General features: G+C 51.1%; 1 protein-coding gene across 3 annotated transcripts; it reads left to right on the top strand.

Moving 5' to 3' along the window:
• The first annotated feature begins 731 nt into the window (after nt 1–731).
• Nucleotides 732–15,597, top strand: Spry4 (sprouty RTK signaling antagonist 4). Of its 3 annotated transcripts, none has more exons than XM_052742067.1 (2): nt 732–922; nt 11,207–15,597. In XM_052742067.1, exon 2 carries the CDS (start codon nt 11,254–11,256, stop codon nt 12,154–12,156), a length of 903 nt encoding a protein of 300 aa, XP_052598027.1. In that variant the 5' UTR covers nt 732–922; nt 11,207–11,253; the 3' UTR covers nt 12,157–15,597. The 3 variants fall into 3 exon arrangements, with proteins under 3 accessions (XP_052598027.1, XP_052598028.1, XP_052598030.1); XM_052742068.1 differs by lacking the exon at nt 732–922 and adding an exon at nt 1,026–1,723; XM_052742070.1 differs by lacking the exon at nt 732–922 and adding an exon at nt 1,745–1,852.
• Nucleotides 15,598–16,367: the final 770 nt, after the last annotated feature.

Here is a 16,367-nt window from a genome sequence, read left to right as displayed (position 1 = left end):
AGAGGCCTGGCCCAGATACTGTCCACACCCAAGAAATGGGAGGAGTGGTCTACACTTAGAAAGGGAGCCAGATTCACTCAACAACCCCCACCCTACCCTTCTTTGAAATAGACAAAAGACATTTTCTTAATTTTTGGCAAATGAGGCTGGAAGGTCCCTGCCCCCGACGTCCCCAGGCGCCACTGATCTTGAAAAGGAGAAGGTTCCCAGTAGGGGTCCTCTCGCTCCCCCTCCCCATCGCCTGAGGCGACAAGAGATACGCTGATCGAGGTGTGTCCTCCCCCACCCTGCTCTAGGCCCAGAATCCCGAGGCCGCAGCGCCCCCCACCCTCTAGTCACACTGACGGTTCCTGCCCTAGCCCGCAGTGGCGTGAAGGTGGCCTTTACCTCCTCTCGCAGGCTGGGAGGAGGGTACAACCCACGCAGCTGAGCCAGCTGCAGCAGTCGCCGCCGCCCTCCATTCATTAAAAAGAAAAAAAAAAAAAAGGAACAACAACCTCCACCCCTCTTTGTAAAAGAACGACGGCCCCTGGAGGAGCAACAGCCGGCCCCAGCAATCACGGGTTAAGCTCTTTTCCGGCCCCCCATTCATAAAAAAAAGAAAAAGGGAAAAAAAAAACGCAGCGCATGCGCGCACGGGGTCGCTTGTGCCCACCCATTCATAGAATCGCGGGCGGCGCGCGTGCGCAGTGGAGCTCTCTGCCCTCCCATTCATAAAAAAGCCATTTTCCCAGGCAAGGGTTGCAACATCGCCGCTGAGGCAGCGAGCAGAGCTGACAGCGGCGGAGCTGGCGCTGCAGGACTCAGGGAGCCTTGCCGGCTCCTCTGACTGGCGTCTGCGAGTACAACAGCGACTGACCCACTCCGGTTCGGGTATTTACATAGACGTGGAGCGATGCTTGTGACTCTGCAGCTCCTCAAAGTAAGTCCATAGCTGGTTGGAGATCCGAAAGTACCCCCTCGGTGCCGTGACGAGGCTCCCCACGGGCTGGGGCCAATGGTACGCTATTTCGAGCCGCTTCGGTGTTCCTTCCCTTGGTCTGCGCCTCCTCGAGTCCCTGCGGTACGCCGCAGCTACCAGGCGCGCCCGGCCGGCACGGCGCTGGGGGTGTTCGCTGCCTGGCACTGCCGTTGCCGACCCTGGGCATTGCCAAGTTGAGCTTCCGCGCCCTCTGCGACTCTGGAAACCTTGTTAGTGTCCGGAGTTTGCCTCTGGCCTGGCCTCTTTCCTTCTCTTGCCACTACTCTCCTTGAGCGCGGAACCCGCAGCCCCGGGCTCGCTCTGGAGCGACCGCTTGGGACTTGGGGGCGCCCTACGTTTGGGCGGCTCGCCCACCCCCGGGCTCCGTGCCCACGGTGCCAGTTGTGCCGTGGGTCTTCCCAGCCCTTCCTCAGGGGCCTATGCTCGACGTGGGTTTTTCTTTCCCGGTTCCGAGCCGTGGAGGACTAGGTTTCCTCTCCTGCTTTCCCACTGGATGGTCAGCGTGGGGCCGGCCAAGGACTGAGCTTTTCTGCTCCCTCTCCTTGCGAGGCGGTTCCAGACCGTCTGACCTTTGCTCGGCTGCCTCATTTTATGCTGTGCAACTGCCTTGCTGCTTCTTTCCCTAGCCTCTTCTGGGCCCGAGGCTCCTTCGCCATCCGGTATCCCCCTATCCTCAGACATCGATCTTTGCCAGGTCCCGGAGCCCCTGGGCCTCTCGTAAGGCTGTGGTGGGGGCTGAAGGTGCGTTTACATAACGCCGGGCGTGTGGGAGCTGGAGGAAGAGGTTGCATGCGTAGGAGAGATAAGGTGCCCACTTTGCCTCCTTGTTGGTACCAGACTTGACAACACGGAGAATAGAGGATAGAGACGGTATGTTCTGAAGAATTTGGAGTCGTCAGGGCCACGGGGACATTGAGGGGGGGGTAAGGGAGACGACGGGCTTGGCCAACCCGGGCAGCTGGAGCTTGGCTTCATCACTGGGGCCACGGCTGTGCCCAGTTCCCCCTCCAAGCAGACGATCAAAAAGCATTTACAGTAGCAGCTCTTGGGCAAGAAGACGTTTCTCAATTCTTTTGATTGGGGGCTTGGGGGTTGTGGGCAGAGGAAGAGGCGAGAGACAGAAAGATGGTTGCATGGCTTAAGGGCTAAGGGATGGAGTTCTAGGCGGCATGGGCTGGAGGGGATTGCATGCAGAGGGGAAAGCTGCTGGCTGGGCATCCATGTTGTCAGGCCTGGCTCAGGGCAGAAGGCCTCCTACTGCGCAGGGAGTAGGCTCCCCGGAACCCTGCGACGCTGCAAGGAAAAGATAGATTCCTTGGGGTCTTCAGATGCAATGGCAGTCTCCTCTTTAATGTCACCAACCAGTGGTTTGATTCTCCCCATTCTGAGGAGAGGCAAGGGAACCTGGGGAGGGCAGGAGCTCGGGCACATCCCCTCTGTGGGTGACACCAGTGCAGCAGCCTTCTAACAGGCCTCTACGCAGCACAAAGCTGGAAGGTGAGACCTAGAGCAGTTGGGAAATAGGGGTTTATCAATCTCTTAATAAGTTCCGTCTGGCCTAAGGCCCTCCCCAATATTGCTCCGCTGGATTTCACAATGTTTGGAGGTCTCGATCTTCACACAAATGGAGCACAAACATCTGAGATTTTCTGCTTCTAACCACCACGTTAGTGCGGCTGTGGAGGTTGTGGATCTGTCCGTCAGAGGAAGACTGCAGCTGCTCAGGCTCCTTCTCTGAAAGAAGTTGTAGGGTTGACACCCCTGAGGTGGCTTTTCCTCTGTTTCCAGGTCTTTGGGAGGGTCCCTTGGCTCCAGGAAAATCCTCTCCAGGCTGGAGCAGGTGAACTGTGTTGGTGAGCACTTAGATTGCTGAACCCTGAGTGAACAACTAGGTGGAGGGAGGCTTTAAGGACATCCCTTGCTTGTGTCCCATCTGAAGTTTTAGACCTGAGTTCAAGAGTCTCTTTCCTTCTGGGATATCCATGCCTTCTTGCGGGATCCCACAACCTTTTCCACATTGCCCTCTGAAATGGTAGCCTCACCACAGCTTTGGTTCAGGCTGGTGGGAGGAGACAGCACAGACTAGATCCATTCAGGGCAGATGGGAGGCTGGGCATCCACCGTCCTTTCTGCCTGTATCACGTTCCAGAATTGGCAATTTGGAACTCACCCTTTGCCCAGTTCAGACTTCTTTTTCACTGTCTTGTGAACTTAGCACTATATGTGCCCAGAGGTTTGGCTGGCTTTCTAAAACAACAGAAAACAAATGAAGGCAAATAAGCCATCCAAATGAAGGGAGAGACAAAACCCATGAACACGCTCCTCAGTGGCTTTTGAAATGTGTCACTCTTTGGATCAGACATAAGGACTTTAAATTCCAGTCCCTTGCTGTGGTATCCTGCCCTGTTGTGGACTTTTGTAACATTTTAAATTTAGTTTTAAGGCAGGTTCTCATTATGCAGCCCTGGCTTTTCTGGAACTCACTCTGTAGACGAGGCTGGCCTCAAACTCAAAGAGATCCACCTGCCTCTGCCTCCCAAGTGGGGATTAAAGACTTGTTAGCACGCTTTTCGTAAATCCATGCCTGGTAGATAAAGCCTGCAGCTGCTCAGGCTCCTTCTCTGAAAGAAGTTGTAAGGTTGACACCCCTGAGGTGGCTTTTCCTCTGTTTCCAGGTCTTTGGGAGATCCACCCGCCTCTGCCTCCTGAGTGCTGGGATGGCCTAGGAAGAAGGTCCCTCTTTGGAGTTTTAATTTGGTTCTGAATCTAGGTTATCTACTCCGGTAGAACCAAGAGGGAGTTGCATGTGCCCAGCTGAGGGAGGATTCCTGCCATCTACTCAGTCAACTAGGATGTTTGGAGCTTGGGGAGTAGACTGAACAGGGTTTGTTGTTTGCTAGCTGGCTGGCTTGTTTTGAAACAGGGTCTTGATTTGTAGGCACAGGCTAGTCCTGAACTCTTAAAAATTTATTTTAATTATTATATGCATAAATCGTGTGCACACACATACTTACATGTGAATGCAATTGCCCACAGAAGTCAGGCATTGGATGCCCCTGGAGCTGGAATTACAGACTAAAGTTGTAACAGCTGCCTCAAGTTGGCGCTGGAAACTAACCTTAGGTCCTCTGGAAGACCAGTATGTGCTCTTCATAGCTAAGCCATCTTTCTGGCCCCATAACCTTACTCTTTTTTTCTTTTTTAGAGACAGGGTTTCTCTGTTAACAATCCTGGGCTGTCCCAGAACTCGATTTTGTAGACCAGGCTGGCCTCGAACTCGCAGAGAGATCCACCTGCCTCTGCCTCCTGAGTGCTGGGACTAAAGGTGTGCGACACCACCAACTAGCAGAGGTTCTTAATCTCCCTGCCTCCTATAGTCTTGAGTGCTGGCTTTACAGATGTGCCACCTTGCTGAGTTATGACAGGGTTTTTGTTTGTTTTTTGAGACAAGGTCTTGGCTGGCCTGAAACTCCCCGGGGAGATAAGCGGCATCCAACTTGGGAGCAGTCCTCCTGCCTCTGCCTCTGGAGTGTGGGCATTACAAGCAGGCAGGCTGCACCATGCCCAGTTTATAACAGCATTTTTAAATAAGAGGGGTAGCGAGAGTGGAGAAGAACACAGTGACTCGTGGTAATAGGTTTTTGTAAGGAGACAATGACTAACGTAGGGAAAACTGTTAGCGGTCCTTTCGGACTAGGCAGGGGCTGGGAAGCCTGGACCTTGGTGGTGAGCAAACTCCCAGAGCCCGTGGGACCAGGGGCAGCCAGTAGGGCTTGTTTGTGGCTAGGACTGAGGCAAGCTCACTGTTAATCTGTACTCTTAGGGGAGAGTCTAGTCTTAAGGACCTTTTGAATAAGAGGCACAGAAAGTAGAGGGTGCTGTGTGATTTAAAAGGTGGGGGTATTGATTCTCAGGGAGCTGGGGCTACCCTGCAGATCTGGACAGCTGACGAGGTTGGGGAATGTGTCCACGACATGTGGCCAAGCTTAAGAGGCCCCGCTGTTCAGCTGTGATGGGGGTGGTTCTTTCCAAAGAAGGGCCTCCAGTCAGTGAAGGAAGCGAGGAAGCAAGGCGTTGTAGAGAGAGGCACAGATGTTCTAGGTCTAGTGGAGGAGGGGAAGGGGCCCTGGGGCAGGTGGCCCGATGCACTAGAGCATTTTTCCTTACCCGTCTGCTTCTGGCTGGGAAAGGGGGAAGTCATTTCCTGTTCAATCCCAAGGGTAAGCTAAAAATCTATTGTTAGTTCTGTCTCTTGGAGGAGGTTGGGGAGACAATAAGACCATCTTGATGACGTCTAAAAGGCCTTTCAAGGGGCTGGGGGGTCTGCAGGCTTCTAGTCACATTCTACGCTTTGGCCTGACCAGTTCCTGAGTGGTGCTGCTGGTTAGCAGGCCCCATCCAGTGCCCTTCCTTTGTGACATGGCTTCCGATCTCTCTTAATGGGGTACTGGGCAGACACAAGTATATGGGTATACATATAGCAAAGCAGAAGCTTGAAGCTGGTTAAAATTGCTCAAAATACAAGGAAAGGAAAAGGGGCTGAAATCTGGTGATGGGACAAAGGATGACGGACCACTGTTTTCTTTTGTGATCCCTAACGTGGCCAGCTGTGAACTCGCTAATGCTAGTAAAGTAGGAAGTGGGTAAAAGTGTGTCCTCAAACAATTTCAGCTGCTCAGAGGCATTCTGCTTTCTTCTCCTGGGCCTCCACAAATTGGCTTCCCCCATAAGACCTGGCTTTCCCTACCCCCTTCTCTTAAGGGTCTTTTTAAAAGCAATAAGTCACCATCTGGCTATAGCTTAATTAACTAAACTGGGTTAGTGTCACAAAGGACCAGGCAATGGTGTTGCAGAGGGGCGGCCGGCTCTCGGGCAGCCTAAAGACCTTTATTGTGACTTTAAAGGGTTAAACAACCTTCTGTGGAAGAGCCCGCTAAGACTGAATGGGCAGCACAGAAACTGCCCATTCATTCGGAGCTTCTTGCCAGCTTGTCATTCGCTGACTTGTAGATTTTAAAGTACAACGGGCAGGTTTTCTCAATATTTCCCAGCTGTCCTTCCCAGGGTAAATCCAGGGAAGGGTAGCCAGACTGTGTGGACATTTAACATTGTCTCTTGATTCTTTTCCTGCAGCCTTTGTGTCCAGGTCCCTCCCTGCAGGCAGTGAGGGTCAAGACAGGCAGCTTCGAGCTGCCAGTGCCAGACCGAGCAGCAGCAGATTGAGGGGCTGTGCCGTGGGAAAGGGGGTGGGGTGGGTAGCTTGCTGATTCATCAGCCTCGCCAACTCCTTGAGCCTGGCTCTTCCCTCCCCTCCCCTCCCCTCCACACCTGCACTGGAAACTCTATCATCAGAGATGCCCCGGGAACCCCAGAGTTGAACTTGATAGGTGAGGTGGGAGGGGATCCGGTTTCACACCAGGATTTCCTTTTCCTTTAAGGATGGTTACAGTGAAATCCTGTAAGGGAGATCCATTGGGGTAAAGGTGAAAACAATTAGTAAAAGAGAGGTGAAGTGACAGAAAATGCTGATTGCCAGAAAAACCCCTATCTGGAGTCATTTATCTGCTGGTTGGGTTACTGAACCTCTCACCACCCCCACTGACCACGAGGTTGGTGGCTCAGGGGGGCCTTGGGCTACTGAAAGACTAGGCTAGGAAAATGATTGGCACGTGGACATTTTTCCATGGGTCCCTAGGGGTAGGGAAGGCTTCCACAAGTCATTGTTAGCTAAGGCTCCAGGTCTGTTTCAGCCACAGGGTCAAATGACTAGAGATGAGTCCTGCCCTGATCACTTGCTCTACCCCTGTGAGTGTGTGTGTGTGTGTGTGTGTGTGTGTGTGTGTGTGTGTGTGAGAGAGAGAGAGAGAGAGAGAGAGAGAGAGAGAGAGAGAGAGAGAATGCATGTGTCTATGTATACCACACATACCTGATGTTCTTAGAATGGTTGCCATCAGATTTCCCCAGAATCAGAAATATACATGATTTGTGAGCTACCGTGTGGGTGCTGGAGACTAAACCCAGAATTTCTGCAAGAACAGCAAGCGCTCTTAATTAGGGAACTGTTTCTCTAGTCCATTTGCCTTATCATTGGAGGTGGGCATGGGGTCTTTCCTTGAACTTAGTGATACCCTAGTGGTAGGACTGGCCAATGAGCTGAGGGGATCCTCCTGTCCCCACTTTACCTACACTGGGATTACAGATGTGACAAAACTGTGCTTTGGGGATCAGAACTTCGATCCTCTTGCTTGTGTGGCAAGCATGCGCCGTGCTGACCGGTCATCTCCAAGGCCCTATGCTTGCATTTCTAACTCCAGAACGGGAGCTATTCCCTAAGGTGATGGTGAGGATCACCTGAGGATTAACTGAGAAAATGAAGCACTCTGGGCACAGCAGAGAGCCTGGCACCCAAAAGTGTTCCATAAATATTAGTCATTTCTAGTAATTAGCTGCTATTGTTATTATTATTGTTGTTATTATTATTATTATTGGAGGGAAGGTGAAAGTGTTCCTTATGCTAGTCCTCTGGCTGTAAGATCCTTCCTAGGCTTAAGTGCAGGGTTGGCGTCATTTCCATCCAGAATCTTCCAAATTGACCATCAAGCTCTTCCCAACAGCTTACGGAGGCAAAGCCTCCTGTCCCATTTATATTATATAAATCTCTTCCTTCCTTGGAGGAGAAGCGGAGGTGCCTATTAAAGTGCACTTAACACCTGCGGGGATGCACAAACTGAGGGGTGGAAATGTCCCGGGGTGGAGACTGATCTTGGAAATAGAACTCAGACTGGGGGGTGGGGGGGCGGTGTTGCTGGGTGGGGAGTAGACTGGGAGCTGTGCTTGAGGGGTTATCAAACAGGCAGTTTAGGAAGTTGTTTTTCTTTTTCGGCCACATCAATTCAGCAGAGGCTGGGGCAGGCCTAAGCAAGTGTGAGCCGAGGCTCTCCGAGCCAGCCCTTCGGTTTTGCTGAGATGGTGGCTGGAAAGAGTTCAGGGTTATGGTAGGGAGATGCCTTTTGAAACGTGTCTTCTGGAACCAAATGTCAGATGTGCGTGTCCTGAGAGAGCTGAGTCACTGGGGGCCAAGATCCCACACTCTAGGCTGGCCTCATTTGCCAGCGCAGATGTTGACAGCTGCCTCTGGAGGGTGATGGGGGGCAGTAGCTTCCCTGCCTATGGTGGCCGTTCCAAACTGGCTTGCTGATGGGGCTTTTGCATGCTTTGGAGAGTCTGCTTGCTGATTCCAGGGCCTGTTAAACATCCTTGAAAGTTGCCTAAGGCTTTTTGCTTCATCTGCAAGAAATGCAGCTGTTTTTAAAGAGAATTGGTTAACCTGCTTGGCAAAGCAGAGTGGGGAATCAGTTTGCCTCTGTCTGTGCCTAGCAGTACCTCTTTTCTCTCCTGCAGCTTGGTCAGTCCTGGACTTGGTCCTTAGATAAAACTCGAGCTACAAGGGCCAATATGCAGCTACTTGAAGATTCCACATAATTTTGTTGGCAGGTATTCCCAACCTGGGCTTTCTGGAATCATTGTCCAAGGAAGAAGGTTCTGACTTGAGACAGTCCTTGGCTAGCATCTGACAAGTCTGATCTGTGACACTTTATACCAACTTAGTGATTTTTTTTTTCCTTTAGCCAAAGACCCCACAACCTGGGGCTTCTAAGTTAACTGATCAGTTGACCCTAACTTAACATTTTTTTGTAGAGGCAAGGCCTTGGGAACCTCTTGGAACAAGTGTATTAGCTGAAAGGTAGCATTCCTTAGAGGGATGCTCTCCAGGATACTTCTACCCAGCCCTGATCACAACAATTCACTTAAAGCTTCCTTGACAAGGGACTAGTTAGTCTTTGGTAGAAAGCCTGCCAGGTGGTTGAGGAGGCTTCCACCTCAAAGGTGATGCTCTGAACTGTGTATAGTGGCGCATTCCTTTAATTGTAGCAATTGGGAAGCTGAGGAATGAGGACTTCTGTAGCCCAGCCTGGACTATTACATAATAAGTTTCAGACAATCTAAGATGTTATATGAATGTCTTGTTTTAAAAAATAATTAAAAGGTTAAAAAAAAAAGTTCTGATTTCACTGAAAAGAACTTTGTGGCCCCTGCTACTATGTAGACTCTCATCCAAGACAGACAGGGAAATAGTATATAAAGAAATACCTGTCGGGACAATAGTTAGTTCCCCGTGTGAATGGGAACTGTCTGGTGACTGAACCGTTGACCCTTGTAGAAAAGATGTGATTTTTTTGCGTTTAGCGGCATAGATGATGTACAGATAAATGCTGTGGATAACCTTCTTTCTATCCCTTTCATGAACTTTCTGTTTAGAGCTAGCTGTGTTTATTTCATGCCGACTAGAAGCATCCAAGAAAACGCTTCAACTATTTGTAACCAAATCCTAGTCTCCAAGCAGAGGCAAGCACAGTTGTGCCTTCCCATCAGCCTCCTCTCTCCACCACCACGAACACTTTACTCTAGTTTTACTTCCAGGGAGCCAAGTGTCACTCTCCTGTGATACTGAGATGGACTAACAGTCCCAGCAAGAGGGGTAAACGGAACTAGAAACCTACTTCACATTCCCTTGGCAACGCCTTTGATGCGAGATAAACTTAGTTGAGAGACATGAGCTGTCATTAGCATCTTGAAAAGGCATTTACAGAAACACCACCCTTAACACCGAGGAGCTCAGTGTGTGTTGTCTTTATGGAGACTCCTCTTCCCTTTCTCCATCCTTCCCTCCCCCAGTCCCTTGAAGTTCTTTGTGGAATCTTCCCAGAGTGTAATCTTTCCTTTGGATTCCAAATTGTGTCTCCTCTGAGCAGAGGTCCTGGCCTTCTGCTGCTATTTCTTTAAATTGATCTCCATCCGAATTCCAAATGTAAAGGTCAGCAGGCAAGGAAATGGTACTTCTAATAGAAAACAATGTGCACTTTCTAAATTTGAACCAAGCCGTTTCCGCTCTTTGATTTAAGTGACTTCCTGGGTTTCCGTGTCAGGCGCTGCAGTTGAATCTCTGGCCGGATGCCAACTTAAAATTGCACTCTCTCAGTGAAATTAGAAACTGATCCAGGGTTGCCTTAGCTATTCTAGTAAATAGCATTTAGTCTGAATGTTCAGCTCAGCACTTGGAAATGGGTGATGTGAGTGCCCCTTGAGAGGATTTCCCATGTAGGTTGTCGGGAGCTCACCTACCCAGGGGGCTTATGGGCTGCTGGAGGTTACCACTCTTGGAAGCAGGAGTAGTAGGTTAATAATGTCCCGGATGAGTGGGCATCAGATGCAGCCCTTCTCTTCTTAGTTCCCAAAGTGAAGGCTTTTGCTTATCCAGCTGACGAGCTCAAGGGAGCACACACCCTCTTTTACAGCCACAAAACTAAGGCATAAGCCATAGATTTAAAAGAACTCGGGCAGCTTGGGCCCTAGCACTCACCACTGCAGAGGCAGGTGGATCTCTGTGAGTTCAAAGGGCAACCTGTTAAATATCATGAGTTGAAAGCCAGCCCAGGGCTACAACACAGTGAGACCCTCCACCTGCCCCCCCCCATACTGGGGGAGTAAGATGGCTCATTTGGTTGATACAGGCGCTTGTTCACAAGCCTGGGGACCTCCGTTCCTTCATTGTCACACACAGGTGGAAGAAGAGAAGTGGTTGTTCCCTGAGAGAAGTAACTCTGACCTCCACATACATTCAAAATAATGTAGAAGGAAGTTGTAGTTTGTTCACAGCAGCACTTGTTAGGTCTAAAGTGTTTTGTTTTTTGTTTTGTTTTGTTTTTTTGAGATGGGCTCTTGCTCTGTAGGCAGGCTGGTCTCAAATTCACAGCTGCCTCTGCTTCCACCTTCCAAATTCTGGAATTCTAGGCCTATGCCACCGTGCCTGCCTCCCGAGTGCTGGCTGTGATTAAAGGCCTGTGCCACCACCTCCAGGCTCTACCTATTCTTTACCTCACCCAGTGGTACTGATGACCATAGCAAGAACCTGTGACACATACTCGGAGAGCGATCTACCACCAAGTTGCCCCTCAGCCCAACAGATGTTGCTTCTGCTGCTGTGATTCTCAGTAGCAGTGACCATTTAAGCCTTGGGAATTGCTAGGACGTTCACTGAAGAAATTTGGTTCCATTTCATTTAGGCTCCCGAGGCCTGATAGAAGATTGAGGGGAGAGGAGGGTATTAACAGGCCATATTGATGCTCAGGAATCCATTTTCTCTTTTTCCTTCCTCCCTCCCAGGGCCCCTAGAAGCCTGTCTATCGGTGCAGTCCAGGACCTCCAGCCTCATGGAGCCCCCGATCCCGCAGGGCACCGCCCCTTTGACTCCCAGCTCCGTCATGGTGCAGCCCCTCCTTGACGGCCGAGTGGCCCACAGCCGGCTCCAGCACCCACTCACCATCTTACCCATTGACCAGATGAAGACCAGCCACGTGGAGAATGACTACATAGACAATCCTAGCCTGGCCCCCTCCATGGGTCCCAAGCGGACCCGGGGTGGGCCCCCAGAGCTGGCCCCTACACCTGCCCGCTGTGACCAGGATGTCACTCACCACTGGATCTCCTTCAGCGGGCGGCCCAGCTCTGTGAGCAGCAGCAGCAGTACCTCCTCTGACCAGAGGCTGCTCGACCACATGGCTCCACCGCCAGTGGCTGAGCAGGCTTCGCCCAGGGCTGTGCGCCTCCAGCCCAAGGCGGTCCACTGTAAGCCACTGGACCTCAAGGGCCCAGCAGCTCCGCCAGAGCTCGATAAGCACTTCTTGCTGTGTGAGGCCTGTGGGAAGTGTAAGTGCAAGGAATGTTCGTCCCCTCGGACGTTGCCCTCCTGCTGGGTCTGCAACCAGGAGTGCCTGTGCTCGGCCCAGACCCTGGTCAACTATGGCACGTGCATGTGTCTAGTACAAGGCATCTTCTACCATTGCACCAACGAGGATGATGAGGGCTCCTGCGCTGACCATCCCTGCTCCTGCTCCCGCTCCAACTGCTGCGCCCGCTGGTCCTTCATGGGTGCCCTCTCTCTGGTGCTGCCCTGTTTGCTGTGCTACCTGCCAGCCACAGGCTGTGTCAAGCTGGCCCAACACGGCTATGACCGCCTGAGACGTCCTGGTTGCCGCTGCAAGCACACGAACAGTGTTATCTGCAAGGCAGCCAGCGGTGACCCCAAGGCCAGCAGGTCCGACAAGCCTTTCTGACACTGCCCTTGGAAACGTGGTCCCTCCTGCCAGTCTCCTAAGGCTGACCTTGCTCATCTGTCCTCTCCTAAACCCTAGATTGAGAAGAAGCAGGCAGAGACCACTGCCACCCAGCTTAGAGTCCCCAAAAGGATGAAGATGCACTTTGGGATTTTCATGTTCTTGAAACTTTCTGTCAAGCAGCAGTGATAGCATCGGGGTGTGCTGGTTTGGGATGTGGTTTTCCTATTTCAGAAGACAGAACACAGATGTGGACACAGTCTGGAAGTTCAGCTGCTCAATGGCCTTCCCAGCTCCTCCTCAGTCTCTTCCTCCCACTTTGCTATTGTCTGTGGCTCCTGCTGGAGCCTCCTGCCTGGGAGGAACAGTTAATGGAAGGTGGGATACCTTGAGGAAGACCCTCAGAGCCTTGACTTCTACCTTTTCTTCCTCTGTCCATGCCTGTTGGCCTTGGCCTCTTGGGAAGGTGCGCTGTAGCAATTCCTGCTGTATGGACTTGATAACTGAGAACAAAAATCACCCGGAGCCACAGGATGGATAAGGAGCCACGGGGCAGTGTGTTCCTCCTAGCTTCAATCACTAACTTGGGGGTGTCCACTCATCACACCATCCTCTGCTTCTTAACGGAGTCATGGACTGGCCTGCCTGCTGTGTGTCCCGAGAGCGCTCTACTCAGATTCTTTGCAGAAACTTGCTGGGTTAAGAGGGCCAGGGCGACACAAGCGAGACCAAATATCATTTTGCCAATGAGTCTGAGGCTGTGGTCTCTGGATCCAGTCACGATGTTTTTACATGTTTAATTAAACTAGATGCTAATGGTGTTTAAACAATAATAATACAACAACTTGCTTCCTTTTGGGCCACCCCCCAGGAAGGGCTGATTTCAAAATCTGGGGGCAACCACCTCAAGGAGCATAATCCCCCTGCCCATCAAGAATGGCGAAGAAGAGGCCGCACCTCCCATTGGCAGAATGACAGTTGAGCCGAGCTGGGGTTGGGTTTTCTTCGGGTTCTGCTGCTTGCTGTCATAGCCTTTTGTGTATAGTGATGTGTCTGTCTTTATGTAAATAGAGAGAGGATGAACAGAGTCTATTTTAGTGTTAGGAGGCCCCAGTGGGGAAGTCAGAGGAGCTCAGAGAGGGTGGGGAACAGTTCTCCAGGGGCTACTGGATTTGAGCCCCACTTTTGTGCGCAGCACAACCCCCGCCCCTCCCGACAGCCCCCAAAGACGTAGCAACTCTTTCTCTCACGGTGCTAAAGGACTCAGAAAGTGCAGCACGTCCAGTGGGTAGGTACTTGTTGCATGCAAAAAGCTATAGTGTCTCTGGTCCTTGCCCCTCAGCTGTTGTGTGGGGTTTTTGCTTTGTGTGGTATTTTGTCCCCATCCCTGCCTCTTAATGATGCGAGAAATGGCCTGGGTCAGAAGAGGTGCCCCAGGGGAAATTGGAAAAGCATTAGGCAAAAGTCACATGTAGCCTTTCTGGCTCTTCGTTGTGGGACCAGAGCTGCCCCCAGGAAGGAGGAGGCCATCAGGCAGGTAGCTGAGTAGCCTGTACCTAATGCTCTTTCTCAAGGATTCACCACCCCCCCCAACCCCACCTTGGAAACTAGTTGTAACACCTTATGATTTAGAATAAGTTAATTGTAACCATAGGTATTTATTGATTGGAGGAAGGGAGGGGTTTGTGTTCAGCTTTATTTATGTAACATTTACTGGCTTGTAAAAGGCAAGTATAAACTACGGCCTCTTCATTCCCTGGCTAACCCATATAGCTGCCCTTGCCCCAGTCGCTTGCGGTGTTCTTGCACAGATCAGAAGGACAGAAGATGGAAGACCGAAACACATTCAGCCAACCACTTACGCTAATTGAATGTATTAGAAGCTTGCGGAAGGGGCTGCAGATGGTTTCCTCAGATGAGGCATGTGGAGGGAAGCCCCCCCAAACGATAGCACACACGGAGCACCCTTTCTAAAAAAGCCTGGGAGCTTTGCCCGGGGTCCCTCCCTCACTTTGTCTCCACAGGACATTTGACCCAGTGGCAAGTTGCACTTTGGTGATCTTGGTCTATCCACCTCTGTGGACAATTGAGTTACATAAGCCGTGTATGCGGACATGCACACGTGACACTTACACACTGACCCTCCACCACACAGACCCTGTTTCCTGGCAACCCCTCCCGGACCCCGACTTTGTGTACATAGCTGTAAACACGGATTTTTATGGGTTTTGGTTTGCTCCCCCTTCCCCTTGTTTTGGCTTGCGAATGATGTCTACAGAGCTCTCCCTCCCCCCAGGAGTTTACCTTGGGGCCCGCTTGGCTTGGTGGTAAAGGGGGAGGGGCGAAGGAAGCATCCTTGATTTCCTCAGCTCTATTGCTTCTCTCTGGCTTCTCGGCAAACACCTACACTTGGGAAAGAATGCATAACACACAAAGTGGTAGTGTGCCCGTGGGGCCCCACCCTCTTCCCAGGCTAGTCAGCCGGCACTGAGTACCGGCCCTCGCTCTAGCTGCTTCAGACTGGTGGCTTGCTGCCTTTAGCTTGCCCGGCTGAGTTAGAGCTCTTCAAAAGGTCCAGCCGGTTCTCACACCTGGGGTCAGTGACAGTTGTACCTGGAGCTGAGGATGTCATCCAAGACAGTTCCTAAAAACTACCCCGGCTACTTGGGTTTCCGCTGCAGTCCTGTGAGCACATTGGGCTGTGCTAGCACAGCCTTCCAAGGTACAGTCAAGGCTCCTCCCTAAGCCAACTGGAAGGGAACAAAGAACGGTCCTCACTGTTACCTTGGGCACTTGCCAGCTGATGAAGTTCTTTGAGCTTGGGCAGTCTGCATTGGTGGGGCCCCCAGCTGGATCCCAACCCCGAAGGGACAACACATACAAAGTTGGTCTTGGGCCGGAACCCAGGTCGTCACTTTGAAGCAGCGTGGTCTCCAGTGCTATTCCAAGAAATGTCTGAGGTGCGTGGGCAGCACACACCTGCACAGTACAACTTACTAGACCGTCCGAGGCTTCACCAGCCTCCTGGTTTGTGCATTTGACGAGAAGTTCCATGCCCTTCCTGCTCTGTAACCGTGGATGTCAATCCCGTTTCCATTTTTTGCTGTGGGTGACTGCCGCTGCTTTCTTGGCTTTCTCTTCCTGTCCCACGGTTGATTGATGTTAGCAGCAGTAGGGCTGTGCCCAGTGCCCACTCCACTGCGTCCCTGTTTCTTTTCTCCCCCACTGTGGCCCCTTCTCACCTCACCACAAAAGTTACCACAGAAGGTTTCCTTTGTAAAAAATATTTATTTTGAAGCTCTATTTTAATAGTATTTATTTTAGAAAGTCTACTATTGTAAGAGTTCTTCTGTTTGTGAAGAAAAAACAAGTTAAAAACTGAATGTACTGATCTAGAAGATATCTATAAATATATATTGTTCAATATACATATGACTGCCATTTTCTCGTGTTGTGGTCCGTTGCCTGGCGTCCGCGCTCAGCAGAAGTTTCCCGTATGTCAGAACTCTAAGCCACATGAGCATGTGCACACAGTGGGCTGGGTGTCCAGACTGGGGAGACCCTCATCTACCTCTAGGATAATCTGAAGGCCACTGAGGAATGTTGTACTTCTAGTGAAACTGATTGTGGTTTGTGATGCAAAAACCCTTCCTGGGTCACCTGTCCCCACGGGGTGTATGAGGTTTGGGTTTTCTGGTTATTTCTTGAGAGAACCTTGCTATATCAAGATATTGTTAGCCCAGGCTAGCATTAAAAGTGTGCCGTCATGCCCGGCCATTGGATATCTTAGTAACACAGTGGGCAAAAAAAAAAAAAATCAGAACTAGGAAGAGCTAGAAGTGGGGAGAAGGACCAAATTTTGGTCCTGGTGCCCCTCCCTAAATCGACAGGCTTCAAGAAGCCGAGCAGTAGAGCTCTTAACTTCCTTGTTTGCTCGACTAATGAGACCTCAGACAAGATCCTTTGACCTCTAAGGCCTCATGTCTACAGAACGGCTTCTCTTTGTCCACTGGAACCTGGTCAAAACTCAGGTCCACCTGTCTGCCTCCTGAGTGCTGGGATCAAAAGCGTGTATCACCATGCCTGGCCTCGGTACTTTTTCTTGGTCACAGAGATGGCATCTTAGGCTTCTTATAAAAATCCAATCCTGTTCCTCTTTGAGGCTTTGGAACATGTGTCAAGGACCCCCTGGTCATTGCCCAAAGGACACA

The sequence above is a fragment of the Peromyscus californicus genome, unplaced genomic scaffold, assembly GCF_007827085.1.
Source record: "Peromyscus californicus insignis strain IS unplaced genomic scaffold, ASM782708v3 Scaffold_17__1_contigs__length_78620276, whole genome shotgun sequence".
In the NCBI taxonomy this organism is placed as follows: domain Eukaryota; kingdom Metazoa; phylum Chordata; class Mammalia; order Rodentia; family Cricetidae; genus Peromyscus; species Peromyscus californicus.
This window is presented reverse-complemented; position numbering and strand designations above follow the sequence as displayed.

Excerpts from the sequence above, each read along its gene's own strand:
- Spry4 (XM_052742067.1), top strand. The coding sequence starts at position 11,254 with ATGGAGCCCCCGATCCCGCAGGGCACCGCCCCTTTGACTCCCAGCTCC.